Source organism: Schistocerca serialis, chromosome 8 (genome assembly GCF_023864345.2).
Source record: "Schistocerca serialis cubense isolate TAMUIC-IGC-003099 chromosome 8, iqSchSeri2.2, whole genome shotgun sequence".
Lineage (NCBI taxonomy): Eukaryota > Metazoa > Arthropoda > Insecta > Orthoptera > Acrididae > Schistocerca > Schistocerca serialis.
In genome coordinates this window covers 405,082,135-405,108,952 of record NC_064645.1, presented here as the reverse complement: position 1 = coordinate 405,108,952, position 26,818 = coordinate 405,082,135, and the positions used below count along the sequence as shown (strand labels likewise).

At 38.4% G+C, this 26,818-nt stretch overlaps 1 protein-coding gene across 2 annotated transcripts in view; it reads right to left on the bottom strand.

The window, feature by feature from the left end:
* The window catches only part of LOC126416781 (NF-kappa-B inhibitor-interacting Ras-like protein 2), a 74,515-nt gene that overhangs the window by 38,589 nt on the left and 9,108 nt on the right, over positions 1-26,818 (bottom strand). The window contains exons 2-3 of one of the 2 annotated variants that reach the window (XM_050084641.1): positions 11,749-11,886; positions 4,810-4,952 (exon numbers count right to left, since the gene is read on the bottom strand). In XM_050084641.1, coding sequence (XP_049940598.1) covers positions 4,810-4,952; positions 11,749-11,881 — 276 coding nt within the window. In that variant the 5' untranslated portion in view covers positions 11,882-11,886. The remainder of the gene's footprint in view (positions 1-4,809; positions 4,953-11,748; positions 11,887-26,818) is intronic. The other variant, XM_050084643.1, reaches the window with a different exon arrangement.

Sequence of the window (26,818 nt, the reverse complement as noted above, 5' to 3'; positions counted from 1 at the left end):
CTTTATTTTATGTTTATCGTCATACAAATATTTAAAATGTTTATTTTCTCACAACATGAATAAAATATAAATGCTACCTCACTACCTTTAACAAATTTAGAGACACGCACACTTCATTAACATTATGAAATACCGCCCTTCTGTACACAATTTTGATTCAGACCAGCCATACCACACAAAATTACATACTACAGCCTGACTTGTTAACCACTGCATCACCAATGTTTTGACTCTGTCATTGTCTTGAAGACGCTGGCCACCCAGGTGTTTCTTCAAGTGCAGGAACAGATGGTAGTCACTGGGCGCAAGATTGGGGCTGTACTGAGGATGATCTATAGTTTCCCATCAAAAAGATGTGATAAGATCTTTGGTCTGATTCGCCACATGCAGACAGGCATTGTCTTGCAGCAAAATGATGCCCTTGCTCAACTTGCCACGTCTTTTGTTCTGAACTGAATGGCGCAGATTGTGCAATGTCTTACAGTAAGCTGCTGCATTGATTGTCTCATTACAAGGCAGAAATTCCAAAAGCAATACTCCTTTTCTGTCCCAAAAACCTGTGCACATGATTTTCCAGGCAGAAATTGTTTGCTTAAACTTCACTTTTCTGGGTGAATCTGAATGCCGCCATTCCACGGACTGTTGCTTTGATTCTGGTGTGACACAGACCACCGATGTTTCATCGCCCGTAACAATTTGGCTTAAGAAATCATCACTGTTGTTGTGGTACCGCTCAAGGAAAGCCAATGCACTGTTTAAACGTTTGGTTTTGTGCACATCCGTCAACATTTTTGGTACCCAACATGCACACAATTTTCAGTAATTCAAGTGCTCGGTCACAATGCCATACAAAACACAACGAGAAACATTGGGAATGTCATCCTGCAAGGAGGAAATCATAAAGCATCTGTTTTCTCTCACCTTATTGTCTACTTCCTGCACCAAACTTTCATCAACGAACGAAGGATGCCTACTTCGTAGTTCATCATGCACATTTGTGCGGCCATCCGTAAATGCTCTCACCCACTTTCTTACCATTCCATCACTCATAATGTTTTCTCCGTAAACTGCACAGATCTCACGAAACATCATTCGCTTTTACACCTTTAGCACTAAGAAACCTTATAACAGCCCGTACTTCACAGTTGGCGAGACTCACAATTATCGGATGCATCTCAAACACTCAGTACACAATGTAAACAAGGAAGAATCAGACTGCAATGGCGTCAGTGCGTAGACAACAGATGTAGGTACCCAGTGCGCATGCACAGAACGCCGACCACAGCACTGTGGCAGCGGCGTGGCAAAATGGTACTTACTTAAAAAACACACCTCGTACACTGATCGGTAACTGCACCCCATTTGATCAGTTTTAATGACAAATTTTTGATTTTACTCACCATTATCAATACAATTTGTTTCTGAGACGGCTTTGCTGCTTCAATAGTTTCTTCAAGTTTTCCGACATCATTCTGCTAATGAAGCTGACCAATTTTCTTTGATGGACTCCACATCCCATTTTAAAATTTTCACCCACTTCCCACTTGCAAAAAGCTAAAAGTTTTCTTATAAATAAGGAAAAGTGATAGCCATCAGCCACTGTTGGAGGGTACAAGCTGTCATTTGTTCGAGGCACATCCGAGCTTCCTTAAATTTTTCGAATATTTCAGAATCTATCATGCACAGCTACGTGATTTTTGTTCCTCCTTGCTTCTTTCCATTTCTTCAAATATTCAGTTCTTCATATACAGGAGAAACCACTTCCTTGTTGGTTCTTCAAAGAATAACTGGGATAGTCTTCAGCAAAGGCAACTGCTCTTGCTTTGTATGTTAACAAAATGTAATTTGATCAAAGTGCTTCAAAATTGCAACAGTTTAAAATATTCATCCACTCTTCATTGTCAACAGTACACTGCAATGAATATATTTTTCATTTTAGCATCAAAAGGAAAAAACCAGAAAACCAATAGATTGTAGTAAGTAAAAACATACCTCATCATACAGTCTCTCTTCGTCAATCTCTGTGTTTAAAACGACATCTTCACTGTGAATAACAACACACTCCTTCACGAGTCAAATTGTTGTCTCTGTGATTCATTTGCCCATCATTATTGTTTCTGAATTTATCAAATCAGGAGGGTTTTTAGATATGGGAGCTCTATCTCCGTAAATAAATAACACCTAGTGTACGGTATTGAAATATGTTCTCCTTGCTTGTTCACTGAATTCCTCCACTCTTTCATCATGACTTTCACTGGCTGATGGATTTGTGTTGTCATACATTAAATGCCTCACTTGCAAAGAAGCTCCTCAAATGAAAAACTGATTTGTAATGGTTAATGGGAAATCCACCAATTATTTTCATCCCACTGGAGAGATCAAACATCAACTCAAATTCTACATGCCTGTTGTGACAAAAAAAAAATTATCTTACTGCCAATAGTAATTTTAAAATACCTATTACAGCTATAATGATACATACCAAGATTTAAATGAAAGAAGGAATTACAAATAAAATGAAATTCAAGCAAAACAGATACTAGAAATAATGACTGCAATAACATGAACAAAAAATAAATAAATAAAATGAGGACGCAGAGGAAATTAAAAGGATGAAAATATATAACAAAGTGTAAAATTACATGAACAAGTTTCAAAATGGAAAAAATAAAAGGACGAAAAAATGACATCATATAAAAAAGTTAATACAACGATTAAAGTGACACGGCGAAGGTTACAAATGAAAATAATATACCCACATCAATTAACTGAACAAACATTGTTGCAGTTATCTAAATAAAAATTAAAAAATAAATTATGGTATCTGATGGCATTCATGCTGGTAAACTTCAGTGCACCAGCTAAATAACTTAAACAATATGCTGTAATGCCATTTGGGAAGTTTGTATTAATTTCAAGGCTGCACTGGATCACGAAAAACACATTTTCATTGATTTCTCGTAAATGAGAGCCCAACAAGGTGAATGGCTAAAGGGTGTCATATCTGAGACCCTAACCTAACCAACTGTATGGATGGTTTCAAAAATTAGGTGCCCCCTCTGGTAACCTCCTATTGGCTCCAAAAAGTTGATCCCAACCCTAGTGAATTTCCATTGTAAGGTCCAGATCTTCAAGACCAACTGGAACACCTCACCACATCTCAGTGGTAGCATCTTCACAATTAGACCTAACTGAGAAGATTGTCATCACTGGAACTGTCGAAGATCAATGCTTCCAACTCCAACACATACAGCTGGTTTATGGCACAACAGGCCAAAGTTCTTTCTGGGCCTGCAGTAGTAGATTTGACACAGATAGTTAATTAGTGCACCAGTGTGTTTAATTTACACATTATATTATAAATCATTACAATTGCTGAATGAGTGGAACAGCAATGTGGATCACTTTTTTACTACCTTTTATGTATTTTTATTTTGATTGCACTTTCGAAAGACGTTTGTTTTTTAAGTTCTATGTTAGAGGGACTCAGCTATTTGTATGATCAATTTTCCATTCACACATATTCTGCTAGTTTGTAAAACACTTTGTTAAGGGACTGTGGAACTATTTCCTCTGAGCTTCACTTAATTTTGTTCACTTTTCTCCCATTCTGTTTCTCACACACTATACAGAATTTTTTTAAACGACATGCAAAGGACAACCTAACATATGAGAGGGACTGTGGTAATAAGGGAGGGAGATTATGGGTTAATATTTTATTGAAAAGAAGGAAAAATGAAATCAGTTACACATCTTTAAAAAAAAATCCTAGTGTTAAACAGTTAACCTAAATCAGAGAGGCCAGAGGGGGAACAGAAAACAAATCCTTCTGAAAACTAATCTGGTGCCTTAACTAATGTTCCACATCGCTCATTACAGCTGTTGTTATGACACCATGAAAATTATCTCCATCATACACTGACAACTGGACAAAAAGCAACAGCTATTCACTGTGTGGAGGAAAGACTACATTGTTGACATTCCTACCTGGCATTTCCATTATTTGTCTACTATTGCTTTTAACATAAATGAGGTATGTTTATTGCGCAAAAACACTTTGCTCACTACATTTTAACTTTTGAACTTGTGTTTTTCTTCAGAGTACACATAGTGCAAGAGGCTAATGCAATGAGTGTGTGCTATGAATACGTATGCATTTCAAATGCTGAGTAGGAGTGTTAAACTCCGAGACTGTATCTATCAACTACTGAACACTGTCTCTACACAATGAATGTTTAATTTTTCTATGTTACTGTTTGTATTCCATCCATATCTTCCATTATCCTATTTAACATAAAAAAATTATTTGTGTAAATGTGTTAATTCTCAATGTCGGTAAATGCCCCTAATTTCAAAGTGATGTTCTTCACAACACAGCTGTCCGCAGCTAGTGGTCGTGCGGTAGCGTTCTCGCTTCCCGCGCCTGGGTTCCCAGGTTCAATTCCCGGCGGGGTCAGAGATTTTCTCTGCCTCGTGATGACTGGGTGTTGTGTGATGTCCATAGGTTAGTTAGGTTTAAGTAATTCTAAGTTCTAGGGGACTGATGACCATAGATGTTAAGTCCCATAGTGCTCAGAGCCATTTGAACCATTTTTGAACAACACAGCTGTTTGTCTTTTTTTCCCCCTCCCACAAACACAAATGAATGGTTTTAATGTATGCCACATTATTCATATAACTGATATACACCAGTGGGCTAAGTAAAAATCCACAATTCATTTATCTTTTAAAGTGTTTAATACATTCTAATATTTGTCTCATGTGTCAAAAAGTTTATTAAAGCAAATAAAGACAATTTCTATTACTTACAGTGGATTTTGAAATGTTTCCATAAATTAGTTGTTCAAGTACTGCTGTTTTTCCAACTTTTCTTAAGCCACACATCACAACCCGAGCTGTTTTGCCCATTTGATTTGGCTTTAGTTTGTCTATACCTTGGATTTGGCGATATGCTGCAATGGAAAAGAAACTACTATTACTTATAACAACAACAACAAAAAAGTAACAATCCATCTTTTCCTACATTGTTGATATTCCTACCTGGAGTTTCCATATTTTGTCTACTATTACTTTTAACATAAATGAGGTATGTTTATTGCCACAAAAGCAAACTACCTCTAAAATAAATAACATTTACACAGACTCCTATAACTTTATTTCATTGTCTCACAGAACTTCCATCTGAAAAGCAAAGGCCTGAAATGGAATTTTAAAGTACATGTACTTTTAATCTATTTGCCTTTGATTCCTTGTGCACTTCAGTCATCTTACACATGAACCAAGACATTAAGGAATGAATGAAAAATAAATATGATGATGATTATTATTATTATTTTATTATTTCTTTCCTTTCTCAGACATTATGTCTGGTTAAAAATGGAAAGTGACGTGGACCTTGATCAAGCGTGACTTCCTTTTAACTGTACAGTATATGTTACATAGCATTTAGGAACTTTCGGGTAATTGAACATGTATCAATAATTACAGATTTCTGTAGTTGTATATATAAGTTTGGATGTAGCTGTATTGCGTCCATGTACTGGTGGATATTGTGTGGTGTGACTCCTGTAGTTGATAGTATAATTGGTATAATGTCAACTTTATCCTGATGCAACATGTCCTTGACTTCCTCAGCCAGTTGCATGTATTTTTCAATTTTTTCTCCCATTTTCTTCTGTATATTTGTTGTATTGGATATGGATATTTCGATTAGTTGCGTTAATTTCTTCTTTTTATTGGTGAGTATGATGTCAGGTTTGTCATGTGGTGTTGTTTTATCTGTTATAATGGTTCTGTTCCAGTATAATTTGTATTCATCATTCTCCAGTACATTTTGTGGTGCATACTTGTATGTGGGAACGTGTTGTTTTATTAGTTTATGTTGTATGGCAAGTTATTGATGTATTATTTTTGCTACATTGTCATGTCTTCTGGTGTATTCTGTATTTGCTAGTATTGTACATCCACTTGTGATGTGATCTACTGTTTCTATTTGTTGTTTGCAAAGTCTGCATTTACCTGTTGTGGTATTGGGGTCTTTGATAATATGCTTGCTGTAATATCTGGTGTTTACTGTTTGATCCTGTATTGCAATCATGAATCCTTCCGTCTCACTGTATATACTAACTTTTCTTAGCCATGTGTTGGATGCGTCTTGATCGATGTGTGGCTGTGTTAGATGATACGGGTGCTTGCATGTAGTGTTTTCTTTTTCCAATTTACTTCCTTCATATCTGTTGATGTTATGTGATCTAAAGGATTGTAGAAGTGGTTATGAAATTGCAATGGTGTATCCCATGTATTTATATAAGTGATTGCTTTGTGTATTTTGCTAGTTTCTGCTCATTCTACAAATAATTTTCTTAAATTGTCTACCTTTATTATTATTATTATTATTATTATTATTATTATTATTATTATTATTTTGGATGTGGAGTATTCAACAGTATAATCATCAGTGTCCTTACAAGGAGTCAGCATGACATTCTCTTTGAGTGGGGGAGGGGAGAGGACGATATAAGCTGTTCCCACAGGCATCATTGTTTATAATGCATAAACGTCCATCCCCTCCCCAACACTTAAGGTATGTGGCCCGAGCCCGACAGATCAAAAAATTTCAAAACCCTTAAAACTGGTGCCAATGTCAGCGAGGATGGTGGACAGATTTCCACCCAAATCAAGGGCTGCACTAATGTCAGTATATAAAACATATGTTGCGAAAATATACTGAACCAAAGTGGCACACCATAAAATTCACGGAATGGTGCACCTTCCTGCCAGAGGGGGAAACCTGGATTAAAGGGCTATGCCCTATGCACAGTTTGGTGAGCAGCACCTCCTTCAATCAATCAGTCCATCATACCTGTATGGTGGATTTGAGTGACTGCAGTTTGTTGTTGCCAGCTCTAAACCATTCAGTCCTCCACTGATATATTATTCTTCTGTCAAATAATGAGATGACAGTGCGTAAGGGAATGGCACATCAACACAACACCATCCCAACATGCTTCTTAGGCTGCTTTGTTGGCTAAGTCATTTCCATGTATTCCCAAGTATCCAGGTACCCAAAACAGGCCACACTCCTGGTCTTCCTGTTGGAGCCACTGTAATGCGCCATGTATGAGCTGAATCAACTGGTCTACCAGGTGCATTTAGTGGACCGCTTCTAGCTTACTGAGCGAGTTATAACGGACAAGAAACCTTTTACTGTGATGCCTTTCAATCCACTCCAGGACCATCATAGTCCAATATAAATAATATATCATAATTTGTACAGTGTTCCAGAAGGCACGTTTCCAAAGCCCTATCAGAGAAAACAGTTTAACAACTGAGTGCATTCCCTTGTTGGGATCAACAATGAAACTACAGTATATTCATAAAACTGAAGAAAACAGAGTTGTAAAAATGTAATCTGCAGTACAAATTTTCTTGTACTGCATCAGGCTTAAAATCATTTGGGTCTTTGAAGATGCCTTGTAACACCAATATCGATTGTAAGTAGTTTATACTGTGTAATTATGTGTATTTGACTATGAAGTGTTTGTTCCTTACTAATGAAGGTCATTGAATTGTCAGAGAGAAAGCTGAATTTTGTAATACATGTATTATGAAAACTAAAATAACGTTTAAAAATAATGAGACTTTGTAAAATATATATGTTCAGCAAGAGAAATTGTAGTTTGAACGCTGGTTCATGCTTAGGGAACTTGTGTTGTACAGTATAAAAGATGTAGGGAATCCCCTCCGCTACAGAAGTGGCTTGGCGCACGTTAAAAAGTGGATTTGGCAGTCAATCTGGGCAGCTACGGGGCGAGCATGCTACGAAGTCAGTGGCTAATTGTTGTATGGTTAACATTGAAGGGCCAAGTGAGGCATTGAATAGCCAATTTATATTGGAATTGCCTCGGATGTGGTTTCGGGTGGCATATGGTGCTCTTGTTATATGGAATGGCTCTAAAACAAGGATAACGCATCGCCAAGAAGACTTTATAAAGAGCATTCAACATCAAGAGTGTGAGACCAGATAGCCGCCACGTGCTCGCCACCACTATTGCGCCACTGCCCCGCCAACTTCAGGAACTTAGATATGTATCATAGTATGGGCCAGTATGTTTGTGTGAACGTTTCTCAATAATAATCCCAGTGGTATAAACATGTGTTTGAACCTTAAAATTGTCCTGATCATGAAACCAACGTAGGGTGCCATCCTAAATATGCAGAAACCGGGTATCCTGTTTCTAACTAATGTGCTAAAGTTTCGTGCCAAAGTGTGTAGTGTTATCATAAAAATACCTGCTTCACAGGTAATGGATAAGGCATACAAACTGAACCTATATGAAAAGTAATTTTCCTTTTATTATTACTATCAACAGTTTTCTGAAGTTAGTTGAACTTAATATTTGAATTACTTGCTTTAAAGTATGAACATATAAACTATTTCATGTGGGATTAGAAAGCAATATTGGCAAATTGCATTTTGTTTCTGAAATATCACGAAAGTTCCCTGTAAGGACTGTTTCTGTTTATGGGCCCCCACTATATTCATTTCTACTATAAGAAAGATAAACTAAATACTGCTTTTGCTAAAGAAACCTGAAGCATTTCCATAAAAGTGTGAGTGTAAAAAATGTCTGTGTAATGTTATTTGCTCTCTGTTGCAATGGATTTACTGCCATTTTTTGAATTTTTTGTGTCTTTTTTTTCCTTACTTATGGGAGGAGTTGGTTGCATGGGTAGAGAGGACTCTGATAGCATGCCGTGGTATGTGGCCTAGAATCCATACATGTTGTTGATGGCTTCCAAATATTTTTGGAGCCAAGTGTAGCTTCTCCCTCCCCCCTCCACTGCCCCTCACCCCACCACCACCCCAAAGGTATACTGACAAGTGCATGTACTCGTACTTGAATCTGCGGTCTGGGTTTGTGCAAGGGCATCACACCTAGTGATTGGCTTTTTAAGGGCCAGTGCAAAATAAGTAGCAAACACTGGACATTGCATTGCTTTGGAAGCTTTTTTGGCTTTACACAAGGGTATGGGTCTCATGACTTATCAACTAAATTTTACTTTCCTCATTATAAACTCATCTGCCCCCATAACCGAGTGGCCAACGCGACTGACCGTGATGCAGTGGACTTGAGTTCAATTCCCAGTACTGCAAGGGATTTTGGGATTTTTCCTGGATGTAAGGAATGGACTGCGGTGCACTCAGCCTCATGATTCCAATTGAGGAGCTAACTACCTGATGGAGAGGTCGTGGCTCCAAAGTCAAAAACGTCAACCATGGTGAGAGTGCAGTGTGCTTACCCCCATACACCTCCATACTGCATCCACTGATGAATGCTGAGGATGACATGGTGGTTGGAAAACTATCATGTGGTCTTCAAGGCCTCATCGGGGAAGGGGGTCCTTTATTTTTCGTTTTTCACTATAAAACCCCTCTTACTGCTCCATACCCTGAGTGATCCCTGGAGCAGTTTATTTATTTCAGAGGATGTGTACAAGATTTGCCCGATTTGTGAGGTTACCCTATTAATTTTCACACGTAGCCTTCCCATTACATGCCACAGTGGTATGACCAAATCTTTGATACCTAAAGTATCGCATTGGCCTGGGAACGAACAGTCGAACTTTTAAGATGGACATAGCCTGTAAGACTAGGTTCAGGTAAGTCCAGAGTGTTGAAAGTCAGAAGAAATATTGCAGTTTTTTCCAACATGCCACTGACTCTTCTCATATGGTTCTGTACTTCCATGACACATTTTTCTATTCTGCTCATATCTCTTCAGCGTCCATATCCATTATATCGGAGCTGGTAATCATGCCTTTACAGAAGTTACGCTTGTTATCCAATACAAATACAAGAAAGTGGTCACTCCATGCCTTCCATCCCAGAAGTTTAGATACTTGGTATGATGTGGCAGTTTCAACTAGAAGTATTCCACTATGAAGTTATTTAATACTTTTTAAGGATCCAGCAATACCCTTCAGCATCTTGTGAATATAGAAAGGGTATACCTTCTCAAAGGTCCCCTCTGCTCTCATGATTACGAAGAAAGTGTTAGGGCTCACTAGTACCCTGTTGTTATAATTCTGAGACTTATTCCCGGATGGAGTGACCAATCAAGCACTCTTTTGTTGGTTGGTTTAGGTCAGTGTGGTTGTAATTTAACTCACACCCTGCCCCCACCCCCAAAACTAAAGCCATATGGTTAAAAAAAAATTAAAAAGTCTTTAAAAAAGAAATGCCAAAACCCAACTATATTTGTCATGAAAATCTGATTAAAATAGAAAATGTTAACAGCTAGCTTTACATAAATTAAAAAGTGTTATCACATTTAGTAAATGCAGCTATTTACTGTCACAAGAATTTAATTATTTAAACTTTTCTTGCAATATAAGAAACACAGCTAAATAACATTTACACATCCAGATAAAAAAAATTAGCTTGATGTAGAATCATAACGATAAACACTTTTTGGAAGGATACAGAAATTTATAGATTGTCACTAATTTTCGGATCTTTTCTTTCCCAAATTTTTTCTTAATTTTGACAAAACAGGACCGTTGATGGAGAAGATTCTATCAATGGATACAATGCTGGCAGGGGAAGAAATGAGGCACTAATTAAGCATTGTAAGATTGTTTTGAATAAATTAATCATAGGAATTTGAACTGAACTCTTATATTGTCAATACAAAAAAATCCATAAAAACCCTATTTTACCCACTGGTTTAGACCCCCCCCCCCCTCTCTCTCTCTCTCTCTCTCTCTCTCTCTCTCTCTCTCTCTCTCTCTCTCTCTCTGTGTGTGTGTAAGTACTATCTGACAGCACACCTAAACCATCAGAAGTATATATGTGAACTGAAATTGCTTCATAGGGAGCCAACTAGCTGATAGGGAAACAAATGACAACCAGGAAGAGCCCCACATGCCTCAGCAAGCCTTATACAACCCTTAGAAAAATAGGTGATGGGTAAGAGGACAGGGTAGGGGGTGTGCAGGTGCCTCAGAGGTGCCCACTCTCAACAGACATTCATGCCATCGGCATGTAGCAGCACACCATGAGGTTGAGGCTTTTCTGTGTGTACCTTCCTCACAGTCCAGACAGTGAAGCCAATGACCTTGTTCTCCAAAACACACTATGCTCCATCACCATGCTTAACAACAGTCCCTGAAGTATGCAGAGAGTTTATGGTAGAAGAGATCTGGTGGTGCTGACCAGTCCCCAGCTCGGGAAATCAGTGGTAGTGATGCTCATATCCAACCATTGCTGGAGGAGATCCCTGGGGAAAACACAGCCCTCCCCCTTCCATAAGCTGTGGGATACTTTTCACTGGCCCCTGTGCTAAGGTCTGTCTGGCTTGGATCACCCTACCAGTAGTTACGCTACTGCTGGGATAGCCCTCAGCATCATTGTGCCACACAAACCCAACCCTTTGGCACTGAAGGTGCTTAATATAAGGCGTGTTCCACAGGAGGGAATTAACCACATAGCCACTCAAGAGAGCAAAAAGTACTATAAATACATAAAATTGCAACCAATCACTTTTTTGAAATAGTTATTTAGTCCATGAATCGGTTTTTGAACCTTTTCAGGCTCTTCTACAGAGGGTGTACTGGTTACATAACTATTTCAAAGAGTAATGCTAGGCACTGGCTTTGTGACAAAAAGATGGAAAATGCTTTAATGCATCACCTTGAGAACTGTTTATATGCCGATTTGGATTCAAAATTTAGTTTTGTACTTACTGCGACAGTATGGGTGGTTTTTGTTGTTAATATCAATCTGTCTGCTTCCATTATTACAGACAGTTGGTACCACGACAGTTGGTACCACGACAGTTGGTACCGCATCACTCACTTTTACAGAACATGAATGCATGTATACTGTAAAAACGAAACTTTGAAAGTTTCCAGCATGTGCTATACAACTGTTACTTGTTACAAAGATCTCCACACAAAGATATGGCATAGGCATACTTTGAACAGAGATATTATTTGTTTTTGTTTGCATATATTAAAGGGCATGCAGCTTTACTGTATGGTTAAATGATGATGGCGTCCTCTAGGGTAAAATATTCCGGAGGTAAAATAGTCCCCCATTCGGATCTCCGGGCGGTGACTACTCAGGAGGACGTCGTTATCAGGAGAAAGAAAACTGGCATTCTATGGATCGGAGTGTGGAATGTCAGATCCCTTAATCGGGCAGGTAGGTTAGAAAATTTAAAAAGGGAAATGGATAGGTTAAAGTTAGATATAGTGGGAATTAGTGAAGTTCGGTGGCAGCAGGAACAAGACTTCTGGTCAGGTGACTACAGGGTTATAAACACAAAATCAAATAGGGGTAATGCAGGAGTAGGTTTAATAATGAATAGGAAAATAGGAATGCTGGTAAGCTACTACAAACAGCATAGTGAACGCATTATTGTGGCCAAGATAGATACGAAGCCCACACCTACTACAGTAGTACAAGTTTATATGCCAACTAGCTCTGCAGATGACGAAGAAATTGAAGAAATGTATGATGAAATAAAAGAAATTATTCAGATAGTGAAGGGATACGAAAATTTAATAGTCATGGGTGACTGGAATTCGAGTGTAGGAAAAGGGAGAGAAGGAAACGTAGTAGGTGGATATGGATTGGGGCTAAGAAATGAAAGAGGAAGCCGCCTGGTAGAATTTTGCACAGAGCACAACTTAATCATAGCTAACACTTGGTTTAAAAATCATAAAAGAAGATTGTATACATGGAAAAATCCTGGAGATACTAAAAGGTATCAGATAGATTATACAGGGTGAGTCACCTAACGTTACCGCTGGATATATTTCATAAACCACATCGAATACTGACGAACCGATTCCACAGACCCAACGTGAGGAGAGAGGCTAGTGTAATTGTTTAATACAAACCATACAAAAACGCACGGAAGTATGTTTTTTAACACAAACCTACATTTTTTTAAATGGAACCCCGTTAGTTTTGTTAGCACATCTGAACATGTAAACAAATACGTAATCAGTGCCATTTGTTGCATTGTAAAATCTTAATTACATCCGGAGATATTGTAACCTAAAGCTGACGCTTGAGTACCACTCCTCCGCTGTTAGATTTAGGAACCAGGTTTTAAATTGTAGGACGTTCCCAGGGGCAGATGTGGACTCTGACAACAATCTATTGGTTATGAACTGTAGATTAAAACTGAAGAAATTGCAAAAAGGTGGGAATTTAAGGAGATGGGACCTGGATAAACTGACTAAACCAGAGGTTGTACAGAGTTTCAGGGACAGCATAAGGGAACAATTGAAAGAAATGGGGGAAAGAAATACAGTAGCAGACGAGTGGGTAGCTCTGAGGGATGAAGTAGTGAAGGCAGCAGAGGATCAAGTAGGTAAAAAGACGAGGGCTAATAGAAATCCTTGGGTAACAGAAGAGATATTAAATTTAATTGATGAAAGGAGAAAATATAAAAATGCAGTAAACGAAGCAGGCAAAAAGGAATACAAACGTTTCAAAAATGAGATCGACAGGAAGTGCAAAATGGCTATGCAGGCATGGCTAGAGGACAGATGTAAGGATGTAGAGGCTTATCTCACTAGGGGTAAGATAGATAAAGCCTACAGGAAAATTAAAGAGACCTTTGGAGAAAAGAGAGCCCCTTGTATGAATATCAAGAGCTCAGATGGAAACCCAGTTGTAAGCAAAGAGGGGAAAGTAGAAAGGTGGAAGGAGTATATAAAGGGTCTATACAAGGGCGATGTACTTGAGGACAATATTATGGAAATGGAAGAGGATGTAGATGAAGATAAAATGGGAGATATGATACTGCGTGAAGAGTTTGACAGAGAACTGAAAGACCTGAGTCGAAACAAGGCCCCGGGAGTAGACAACATTTCATTTGAACTACTGACGGCCTTGGGAGAGCCAGTCCTGACAAAACTCTACCATCTGGTGAACAAGATGTACGAGACAGGCGAAATACCCTCAGACTTCAAGAAGAATATAATAATTCCAATCCCAAAGAAAGCAGGTGTTGACAGATGTGAAAATTACCAAACTATCAGTTTAATAAGTCACAGCTGCAAAATACTAACACGAATTCTTTACAGACGAATGGGAAAACTGGTAGAAGCTGACCTCGGGGAAGACGAGTTTGGATTCCGTAGAAATGTTGGAACACTGACCTTACGACTTATCTTAGAAGAAAGATTAAGGGAAGGCAAACCTATGTTTCTAGCATTTGTAGACTTAGAGAAAGCTTTCGGCAATGTTGACTGGAATACTCTCTTTCAAATTCTAAAGGTGGCAGGGGTAAAATACAGGGAGCGAAAGGCTATTTACAATTTGTACAGAAACCAGATTGCAGTTATAAGAGTCAAGGGGCATGAAAGGGAAGCAGTGGTTGGGAAGGGAGTGACACAGGGATGTAGCCTCTCCCCGATGTTATTCAATCTGTATATTGAGCAAATAATAAAGGAAACAAAAGAAAAATTTGGAGTAGGTATTAAAATCCAGGGAGAAGAAATAAAAACTTTGAGGTTCGCCGATGACATTGTAATTCTGTCAGAGACAGCAAAGGACTTGGAAGAGCAGTTGAACGGAATGGACAGTGTCTTGAAAGGAGGATATAAGATGAACATCAACAAAAGCAAAACAAGGATAATGGAATGTAGTCGAATTAAGTCGGGTGATGCTGAGGGAATTAGATTAGGAAATGAGACACTTAAAGTAGTAAAGGAGTTTTGCTATTTGGGGAGCAAAATAACTGATGATGGTCGAAGTAGTGAGGATATAAAATGTAGACTGGCAATGGCAAGGAAAGCGTTTCTGAAGAAGAGAAATTTGTTAACATCGAGTATAGATTTAAGTGTCAGAAAGTCGTTTCTGAAAGTATTTGTATGGAGTGTAGCCATGTATGGAAGTGAAACATGGACAATAAATAGTTTGGACAAGAAGAGAATAGAAGCTTTCGAAATGTGGTGCTACAGAAGAATGTTGAAGATTAGGTGGGTAGATCACATAACTAATGAGGAGGTATTGAATAGGATTGGGGAGAAGAGAAATTTGTGGCACAACTTGACTAGATGAAGGGATCGGTTGGTAGGACATGTCCTGAGGCATCAAGGGATCACAAATTTAGCATTGGAGGGCAGCGTGGAGGGTAAAAATCGTAGAGGGAGACCAAGAGATGAGTACACTAAGCAGATTCAGGAGGATGTAGGTTGCAATAGGTACTGGGAGATGAAGGAGCTTGCACAGGATAGATTAGCATGGAGAGCTGCATCAAACCAGTCTCAGGACTGAAGACCACTACAACAACAACATATTAAAGTTGATGTATGGGCAAATACTTTAATCAAAATTGGTATTAACATGAATGCCCAAAATAAATAAATAAATTACTACAAGAACAAACTTCAAATTATCTGGTATCTTATTTCTATTCTTATGTTAACATATAATACAGTCAATTTACAATCAAATATTTTAATCAAAACTGGCAATAACTTGAATGTCCAGGTGTAAAATAATAAAGAATAAGTTATAGTATTTGCAATGAACTGCAGCTGTTTGTACGACCATGAACTTTATATTTAAAAAATAAGAACAAGCTTCGAATGAACTCCTGACTTATTTCTATTCTTACATTAACATGAACTTGAATATTAGTAAACGCAAACTCTGTTTATTTCAGCTAAAGGTAATATGTATAGAAGTATCTCTCTATTTTAGCAGCTGGGGTTTTGACATTTAGTACAGGTCTTATTCTGTGATGGTATATTTATGTTGATATGAATATTAGTAAAGGCAAAGTCTAGAGGTAATATGTATAAAAGTATCTCTTTATTTTAACAGTAGTTAGGGTAAAGAGATGGATACAGGGGGTGGGGTGTCAGATTGGGGGATGGGAAGGGGGCATAGCTGGCTGATTGATTACCTGTTTTAAAAGAGTAAGCAGCTCGGATATGAGTTGCAAATGAGTTTGTATACACCTGACTTCTGATACTGTTGTGTAGTGATTTTGGTACTGTATATGATTTTAGTTGTATTTTATTGTCTGTGAAGAAGTTTATTTTTATGTTATATGTCCTCAAGAGGTTGGCCATTTGGTGAAAAATCTTCCCTAGGAGCGACAAGCTTACAAATGTAGTCGTCTTGTTTGTGGGTGTTTGTTCAGCAATTGGTTGGTTTAATTTTGTTCTATTGATTAGTTTATCTATAGTAGCAAAATTGTACCAATTACTGGAGGCAACTAATTTAATAATTTCTGTTTCTTTTTGTCTTTCACTTGGGTCTATTGGGATTTTAAGCATGTGATTAACCATTGTTCTGAAGAATGCTTTTACATGTTGGTCTAGATGGCAAGAAGAGTTGTGTATGGTAATATTGATGGTTTTGAAAGTTGTGTTCTTGATTTTTATTTGAAATTTTTAAACCAAGATAGTTAATGACTTCCGGTGTTTCATGTTCTACAGTGAATTGAATTTTGTGGTGTAATTTATGAAGTTCTTTGGCTATATTTTCTATTTCTTTTGTTGTTCCACTGAACAGAAAGAGTGTAATCAACATAGGATTTGTAACTGCTGATCTTTCAGTTTGGTTGAGGATCTAAAAATTGTTTCCAAGATTGTTAATATATATGTCTGCTAGCAAGCCTGCAAGACTGCTACCCAACGGCAATCCATTTCCCTGAATCTCAAACATCCTGTTGAACATGAAGTAGCAGTGTGATTATATAAGCTCCAGGATCTCTGCAAGTTCGTAGATTTCAGATCTTCCCATTGTTCCATGTTTGAGTATGTCGTTTCTTATTATACTGATTTTTCCTTGGCACACATGTTTGTATATAAGTTGACTATGTCACGAGATGCAAATCTAGTTGTGGCTGGCATGGGAATATCTTTTATGCTGCCACTGAGCTCATAATTGTTGTTGGCTGAAAACTTATATTCAAATACAAGTACCTTGTGGATGATGTCATTAAGTTTCCTGGGGATTTTATAGCTTGGACTATTGATGGAGTTCTCAGTGGGATGTTTAGGATATTCTGGTTTATGGCTCTTAGGTGGTGATCTCAATTTCAGTGCCAATGGGTTCATCACTATACAATGTTTTGCTTCTATTGGTGTTAACAGGAAGCCGCTGTTTTTAAGTAACTTTCTAATTTTATCAAGGAATTTTAGAGTAGGATCATATGCTATTTCTTTTATGTTATTATTTCTGAAGAATTCAAGAGTTTTGTTAATATAATCTGATTCATATACGACAATAGCTGTGCCGTCCTTGCCTGCTCTGACAACAGCATTTTGGGTCGAAAGTTTCTTGTGTCTGTTACAATATGTCATATGTTCACTATTCACCTTACTGCACATTTTGCTCTGGTCAATATTTCTCCTAATAGTTTTTGCCTTTTGGGCTACAGCAATTTGTTCACTGTGTTTTAGTTCAGCAGTTGTGCATTTAATTTTTGTGCTCACTATTAGATCTTTAATACTGTTTTTATTTAGTGTGGGGGCAATATTGTGATCAACACCTTTGTTTAAAAGCTTTAATTCATTACTTCTGAAGCATATTTCTGTAGTATTTATTTATCAAAAGACTTATGTTCTATTTGAGAAAAAGATGAAGGTACCCCTAGGGGTATCTAAACCAGGGTCAAGTCTAAAAATAAATAAAAATTGCCAACTGATTGGCTGTGAACTTTATTAATTGAATATATTTCAACTTAATTGCAGATAAACAGCAAACTGAACACAATAAAATAGCTTCACAGGCGATTCTTCCAACACCCCTCTACTCTGCCGCTCCGTATCGCCTGCGATGGCTCTCTCCTCCATCCTGCTCATCCAATTCTGAGTGATAGAGGCCGAAGAGCCCCATACACTTTCTTGTTCAGCGATACTGGAAACTTAGCAGTAAAGACTAATGAACCACAGCGCAACTCAGTTACCTCAGATATAGGCAAGCCATCAAGCATCAACACACGAGTACTGTAAGGATGTGTGATGTCGTGAAAGGAGGAAAAGCTTTGTCAGCGTTATTTTTTTTTTTTTTTTTCAGTAAATTGTGAACTTCATGACATTATTTGGGGTCCAGTAGAGACTGTACCTCCTACTCATGGCCTAGGAAACCCCTTGTGACCACCTGACGCTATTTCCTTCAGATAGGCCAACAGTATACTGTATTTCATGCAAAAGTATTGCTCGCCCAGTTGCATATAGTACAGACTTAAATGCATTTTTTGAGATCACAGTGCTTATGTTTTTCTCATGTCTAAGTGAGATGACAATTATGTTCTTTGTTGGCATATAAATTGACAGTGTCTAGAAAGAGCATCAATACATGAGCAATAACGTTACGGCTTAGCTCTGGGTGCATATCGTAGAGCTGTGAACTGAGAAGATCTTTCTTTTTGTGAAGAGATTTCATTTCAGTTTTTAACCAAATAATTTCACATTGTGCTTTTGCTGTCTTGGATGACACGAAGTCAGGTTTTCTGAGACACCCTTTTTGCTAAATGTTTTGCAAGCGTGGTTTTCATTGGTTTAAGTTTACATTTCCAAAATTCGCACGTTCTAATTACCTGCTGTGGTATCAACAATTAAGCTTATCCATTATGGATATTTAAGAACCCATGACAGTTTTTTTCAATGCAAATACATAAAACTGCAACCAATAACTATTTAAAAAAAGTGACTGGTTACAGTTTTATGTATTTACATTGTATAAACAGTCACAGGTTCTTCAACATCTGTAATGGATAAGCTCAATCTTACGAAAAAGTAATATTTGTGACAAAGATTTTTCTCAAAATGTATATCATGCTATGTACTGCATAGAAAAAAGTGTAAAGAAAAAGAACTCCAAAATCAATTAAATATATGTCCACGACAGAAACACTTCTACTAATCATACAGTGGAGAGGGAGGGAAGATGAGGAGGAGGCGGGCAAATAGATCTTCATCTGCCTTTGTTCACTGTGGGGGTTGGATTGACCTGTCCGACTTTTTTAACCATTCCCAACCTACCCCTCTTTCGTCCCTAACACAGGGACTATTAGTTCCAAAAGCTAGGTAGTGTGTATCTTTTACTTTAAAGTGTGTGTGTGTGTGTGTGTGTGTGTGTGTGTGTGTGCCTATTGCCCTATTGGGAGTACAACACATTTCACCTCCTGGAGATAATTACTGGCAAGCAATTCCATCTCACAATTTAACAGTTTTTCTTGGTTAAGTCTTCCTTTGATAGCAACAGAAAACTGATGTTCAGAACCAAATATTTCCTCTATGATAAAAAAGACAGCTTGAAAGCAATTGGACTACTGATAGATTAGCTAGGAGATTCAACAATGATGATGATGATGATGACAGTGATAATTTAAAGGGACTTAACTAGAAGGTTATCAGTCCCTTCAACAACACGAAAAGGTGGAAGAGAAATGGTGCCAGAAAGAGGATGGTTTAGAATTCACAATTTTCCATTTCCTCATTATTATCTGGTACACACTGCTTATGTGATATAGATTAAAAGGGAGATGCTAGACATTTAGTAACAGACTTGACTTTTTATACTGCTAAAAGAAAGAGGGAATTTGGGGGTGGGGGCAGTGGGAGGGGGGCGGCACACTGGTGTGTGCTACAGTTGTAGAACATTCAGTTTTGTAAAATACCTGTGGTGAGGCGCACTAACCACACCCATACTGCACTAACATCAGTCCATAAAATATACCAGTGAGGAAAAAGATGATGATGATGATGATGATGATGAGTTTAAAGGGACTACACTACCCCGCCGGCCTGAGTGGCCGAGCGGTTAAAGGCGCTACAGTATGGAACCGCACAACCGCTACGGTCACAGGTTCGAATCCTGCCTCGGGCATGGATGTGTGTGATGTCCTTAGGTTAGTTCGGTTTAAGTAGTTCTAAGTTCTAGGGGACTTATGACCACAGCAGTTGAGTCCCATAGTGCTCAGAGCCACTACACTACTCAGTATCAGTCCCTTCATTCATAGCAAAATGACATAACAAGATATGAAATGAGAAAAGGAGAACTGTCAGCTCCAATATCCATGACTATGTCATCATGGTTGAAAATGTGTGACACAATATTTAGCCTGACAGACAAAAGTGAGACAGAAGACAAGCACTGGGCACTGAAGTACACACTTAGAAGAATCATCACATGAGGCGTGAAGCTAAAATGGGGTGAGAAAATGCCAAGACAGACTGAACACAAGATCTGCTGCAGCAGCACATGTTTATATGCCAACTAGCTCCACAGATGAAGAGATGAAAGAGCATATGATGAGATAAAATAAAGTATTCAACTCGATAAAGGAGAAGAAAATTTAATTGTGATGGGGATTGGAATTTGGTCAGAGGAAGAGGAATAGAAGGAGAAATATTTGATAACTATGGACTGGGGGAAAGGAATGAAAGAGTAAGCCACCTGGTAGAATTTTGCACAGAGCATCATTTAACATCACTAGCACTTGGTTTAAGAATCATGACAGAAGTTGTATATTAGGACAGGTCTGGATCTATACAGGTGAGGGAGAAGGCCTGAATCTATACAGGTGAGGGAGTTGGGGGTGGGGTGGAGGGGGCAAACCAGTCCGGGCAGCAATTTCATGGAGCACCAAATTCATATTCTTGAAGAAAAAAAACCTTCTTTCACAAAGCTTCTTAGCAGCCAGGGCACTTTGGTCTATTGATTATTCATAAAATTTTGGAATGCATCCCAGTTGGTTTCTGAACATTTTTGAAAACATTCTAAGTTGATTTCTGAATGAATTATAAGTTGATTTTTGAATGCATGCATGGTGTACATGATGTCCTTGCCAGGGGAATCCCTGTCACATTTAGAAATAAAAAGTGCTTTCCTGCAGACAAAAGGGGACAGTGCTTACGAGCTGAGCCGAATAAACCCGAATGGGTCACTGCCAATTGCTGTTTGTTTATGTGGTTCACTGGATGTGCAAATGATCAGCATTGTTATAATTATTAGTGAAATCCATAGATTCAGACTACCAGAGTGGAAATAAACAACTCACAGGAATAACAGTTAAGAAAGATTACATGTTATCTTCTCAGTGTATCCAAGAAAATGAAATTTGGCAGAAAACTTTTGCCATACCGCTACACTACCAGTTGTACACTTCCCAGTTGGCAGCAGCGTTATGTTCTATTCTCAGAATAGCATGAAAAACGCATTGTATGAACATGCAATAATGCCTAACCGGAGAATAAACACAGGATAACTGAACATGTGATTCTGGCAGAGAATAAGTTTTGACAATGTAGGGAATAGTTACAGATTTAGTGATGACAAGATTGTTTGTTGGAATGAAGAAGGAGAAGATACAGGGACACCACACACATTATATGGAAGAATATGACAATTTATATAAAAGTTTCTTACTGCTGCTTTTCAATCACATGCTTGATAAACTGGAACATGTGAATGAAATGCGAAACTTTTTGCTTGTAGTAGGCCTAATAGGCATTTGATATTGGTACTTCATGAATTATATTCTGTTGTGTTATTTACGCCAATAAAGTACATAAAAATGACCATTTGGGCTAAAACAGTCTTTCTCATTTAGTGTGTGTTACAAATGCTGAAATATTAAAAAACACTATTTCATTTTATCTAGCATGCAGTGGCAAAACAGACGTAATCAAATCGAGAAACCAAACCAATCTTGGATACTATTCGTATTAACAGCTTTTTCAGCATAAGACAACTACGTTTTGATTTCTCTTGTAGTAAAACATTTGACGAACTTTCATGAGATTCTTTCACAGAAAGGAAAGCATGTCGTGTAAAGCTGTAGCAAGATTACAGACAGAAAAAATGCTGGGACCTAAGGAGTTAATAAAAGTGTACTGTCTTGCTTGTCTCTGGTTTTATGTTTCCTATATTTGTTCTGGTTTTATGTTTCCTATATTTACTTTTATGTCATGCAAAAGAGAAAGTTATTAGCTAATAGGCAATAAAGAGTGCTAATTTTCTGAAGGTTTCTTATTCTCCTGGTCACAAATAATTCCACCCAGTATTAATTGTGAGAACTTTTTTTTTAAAAAAAGGGGGATAGGATGTCAAACTGGCCAACTGCGAGCAGGAGAAGCACCACAGGACATTTTAATTTCCACTGTCCTGAATATAGGTTTGATGGCTTCCATTACAAAATATACACATTTGGATTCCACAGAGCAAACTGCAGAGACGTGAGATAGAAGGATGCTGAGTGAAGACGTGTGGCACTGCACTTTGGCACACTTGAAGACCGAATAATATATTTAACTCTAAGAAAGATGTGCACTAAAAATGAACATATTTTTGAAAAATTGATTTTTTTTTTTTTTAATGTTATGTCCTATCTCAAACATGGAAGAGACCTGGGGACACCAGAAGGTTTCATATTGATTATATAATGGTGAAACAGAGATTTCAGAACAAGAATTTAAACTGTAAGATATTTCCATGGGCAAATGTGGACTCTGACCACAATTTATTTGTTATAAAATGTAGATTAAAAGTGAAGAAATTGCAAAAAGGTAGGAATTTAAGGAGATGGGCCCTACATAAGTTGAAAAAACCAGAGGCTGCTGAGAGTTTCAGTGGGAACATTAGGCAACAGTCGACTCGCAAGAGGGAGAAGGAATACAGTAACGTAAGAATGGAGAGCTTTAACAGGTGAAATACTAAAGGCAGCAGAGGATCAAGTACAGGTAAAAAGACAAGGGTTATTATAAATTATCTCAGAAACAGACTAAGGAAAGGCAAATCTACAATTACAGTTTATGTAGGTTTGGAGAAAGCTTTTGACAATATCAGACGGAATACACTTTTTTAAATTCTGAAGATAGCAGGAATAAAACGCAGGGCATGAAAGGTTATTTACAATTTTTACAGAAATGAGATGGCGCTATACGAGCTGACGGGCATCAAAGGGAAACCACTGGTTGACAAGGGGATGAGAGAAGGTTGAAGGTTGTAGCCTATCCCCTATGTTATTCAGTCTGTACACTGAGCAAGCGGAAAAAAAATGGAGAAGGAATTAAATTTCAGGGAGAACAAACAAAAATTTGAGGTTTGCCAATGACACTGTCAGAGCAAGAGACTTGGATGAGCAGTTGAATGGAATGGACAGTGCCTTGAAAGGAGGATATAGGATGAATATTAACAAACACACATAAAGGTAATGGACTGTAATCTAATCAAATCAGGTAATGCTAAGGGAATTAGATTAGGAAATGAGACAGTAAACACAGTAGACCAGTTTTGCTATTTGGGCTTTAAAATAACTGTTGATGGCCAAAATAGATAGGATACAAAATATAGGCTAGCAATGGCAAGTTATGCATTTCTTTAAGAAGAGAAATTTGTGTGTGTGTGTGTGTGTGTGTGTGTGTGTGTGTGTGTGTGTGTGTTGCTGACAAAGGCCTTAATGGCCAAAAGCTAAAACTGTGTGAATCTTTTTGCTGTGTGTATCGCGACTCGGCATCTCTGCTGTATGGTGAGTAACAACTTTCCTTCCCTAATATTGTTACATTCCATCCTGGATTTTCCATTGTTTGATAGTTAGATAAAGAAAATAAATGTTCAAAAATGTATGGCAATAAGAAGGGAGAAAGTCCCCTGGGGCACACACTGCAGTGAGACGTACTTCCCCCACAACTATATCTGACACCAAACATGGAGGTGCCTTAAATTTTGTTACAAACTCTGTTTTCCCACAGGATACATCTAACCCATCATTGGCAAGTATATGAGGCATGAGACAAACATATCAATTTTTCATCTCAGATCAGCCAGCCGGTCACACACTGCAAAAAGTGTGAGCAACTGTGGGATGATTACCACAGCTGCACTGAGGGGAGACCTACTAACGAAAAAGGAACTCGTGGGTAAGGCTGGCATGGGCGACACACAGTTGGTCCACTAAGACAGCATCATCCCGACAGGGCCAGTGAGAAGTCTGGCATGCCTTGGTGGTTCCCTAATTTGCTCTCAGTTTACTTAGTTCCCTGAACACCCCATGGCTCAGTGTCCAGATGAATATTACCATTGTTCTGGAGATGTGGAAGTCAACTAATGTGTCTCAGATGTTTTTGGGGTAGATATGCCTTGTAACCAGCCCATGGGGTCACTACAAACCACAAAGTCCTTAACAGCAAGAGTTTTAATGTTATGCAGGGCCCATGACATAGCAACCAACTCTGCAGCGTATACACTGCACACTCGAGGCAGAGAATAGTTCTCGCATCCCCTTGCATGTGCAAATGCTAACCTGACCCTACTGTTGACATTCACTCCTTTAGGTAGTCATGGAGAACCAAACAGAACAGGTGTCTGAGAATCACAGAATCATCGTTTTTCTTGGGGCCACAAAAAAAGGTCCACCCTAATCATAGAACTGGGTACCTAACACAGAAAGATGGGGATGGGAAAGGGGGGGGGGGGGGGGGGGTGTCAAGAAGAAACTCTACAAAACAGACAAGAGGGGGCAGTTGGAGATCCCTGTACACAGCCTCCAATCATATCCCAGTTGATTACCTATTTTTGGGCGATTCATGAACAGTCTGAACTGTCTGTTATGAAACAGAGTCAAATAACATGGATGAGTAGGCCTCTGACAGATTATGAGTGCATAGTTCGTGAAAGAGTTGCTGGCATCTGACCCTCCATGGTAAGACTCAAGCTTCCACCAGGAGGCCATCTACAGGGCTCGGGCAGCAGGCTCCATTGCCAACTACACATCACTGTGGTGGACCCAGTCTAACAAGCTCTGTACTAATGGTTCTGCTGGCCTGTAGGCAACACATCTGTAGTCCAGTCAAGATAAAATTTCAGAAGAACTGTGTGATCTGTGCCCCAGGAGATGCTGCTGAAAAATCTGAGGGGGGTGACAATCCTCAAGCAATATGATGTGTGATCAAAAACTAATGGGGAATTTTCGTTTTTTAAAATACATCTTTATTTATTCGTCAACAACTGATGTGTCTCCATCAAAGTAATTGCTCTCAGAAACAATACACTTATTCCAGCACTTTTTTCCAATCTTGAAAGCACTTCTGGAACTTACTTTTTGTGTTCAACTCCTTCAGTGATTCTGTTTTCTTCTCATCAATGGTGGTGAAACAATGTCCTATCATGGTTCTCTTTAGCCTAGGGAATAGGCACACACACAGTGGCTGAGGCAACATAATGGTTTTGTTTTTTGCCAAATAATCATGAACAAGCATTGAAGTGTGAGCAGAAGCATTCTCATGATGTAGTTTCCACAAGTGATTTTGGCGCAATTCTGGTCTTTTTCTTCAGACTGCTTCACACTGACTGTGCATAACTAATTCATGTACTGGGCATCCAGAGCAGTCGTCACCTTCAACACCTCCATGACCATCTTTGAATTGTTTATACCACTCATAAATTATTGTTTTACTCATAGTAGCTTTGCTAAAAGCCACAGTCAACATTCTGAATATAGTGCTGCAATTCATTCCATTTTTCAAGCAAAATTTAATACACATTCTTTGAGCCATCTTTTTCAAAAATAAAAATTCGCCGAGCACTCAAAAACACATATAATCATTTTCACTGTCAACAATAAATTAAACATTGAAAACAGCTGAAAATACAAAAATACATCAGAAACATGTGTACCACAAGACAAAAAAAATCTTGATGTAGCCCGCAAAATTAAAAAATTCGTTTTACTTTTTGATCACACCTTGTATGCCTTGAGCTGGTGTACATGTGGTAACCACATTAACATAAAACGAAAGGCCTAAAATGCAAGCCCGAAATTTGTTTGAAAGGCCTAAAAGTTTGAAAGTGTCAACAATTCAAGTAACTGGTTACTGAGGTAAAGCTCTGCATGTGGCTGGACAGTCCTGATTTGACTATAGCACATGACACGAGTTTTCATGGGATAAAACTGATATCCACAATTCAGGGCTCAATTGTGTGCTTGCTTTGTGTATGACTCCCTGAAGATCATGCTCTGCAGTGCAACACACTTCAGCTAAGTGTGCCGTGAAACATTCAGCAATTACCACAGGATCAGTACAGATGTCATCGTTGAGGGAGGTACCAGGAACTACTGTGGATGGTAGGTGGCAGCAACTGCAGAGGAGTTTAGTCCGTACTTGAGGTGATGGTGTGTGGGCTCCCACAGATGGTACATACTGCTCCTGACACTCCTGCTTTATCTTCTTGATTAAGAACTGTGCTTTTCTTTCATGTCCCCTAAATCCTGTTAAACGTACTGTAAAGGGATGGGGTTTGTGTCATTGAAGTGCCCTGTGACACTCTCCGATAGTGACAGCTAGTTCTTCAGACCACGATGACACATGTATCTGTCAGGAATAGCCTGAAGAATAGGGTATCACTGCTTCCATACTGTGTACAATCATGCCAATTGCATCTTGCACTACTCATCTACATCTACATCACATTTTAAAGTGCCTGGGAGTGGTTTCAGCAAACCACTCTCACAGCAATTCTCCATTATTCCAAACTCAAACAGCGCGCAGAATAAGCAACCGCCCATATCTTTCCACGCAAGCTCCGATTTCCCTTATTTTATTATGATGAGGGTTTCTCCCTATGTAGGTTGGCATTAATAAAATATTTTCACATTCGGAGGAAGAAGCTGGTGATTGAAATTTCGTGAAAAGATCTCGCCACAATGAGAAACACCTTTGTTCTAATGATGCCCACCCCAAATCCTGTATCATGTATGTGACACTCTCTCCCTATTTCTCAATAAAACAGAATGTGCTGTCTTTCTTTGAACTTTTTTGACATATTCTGTTA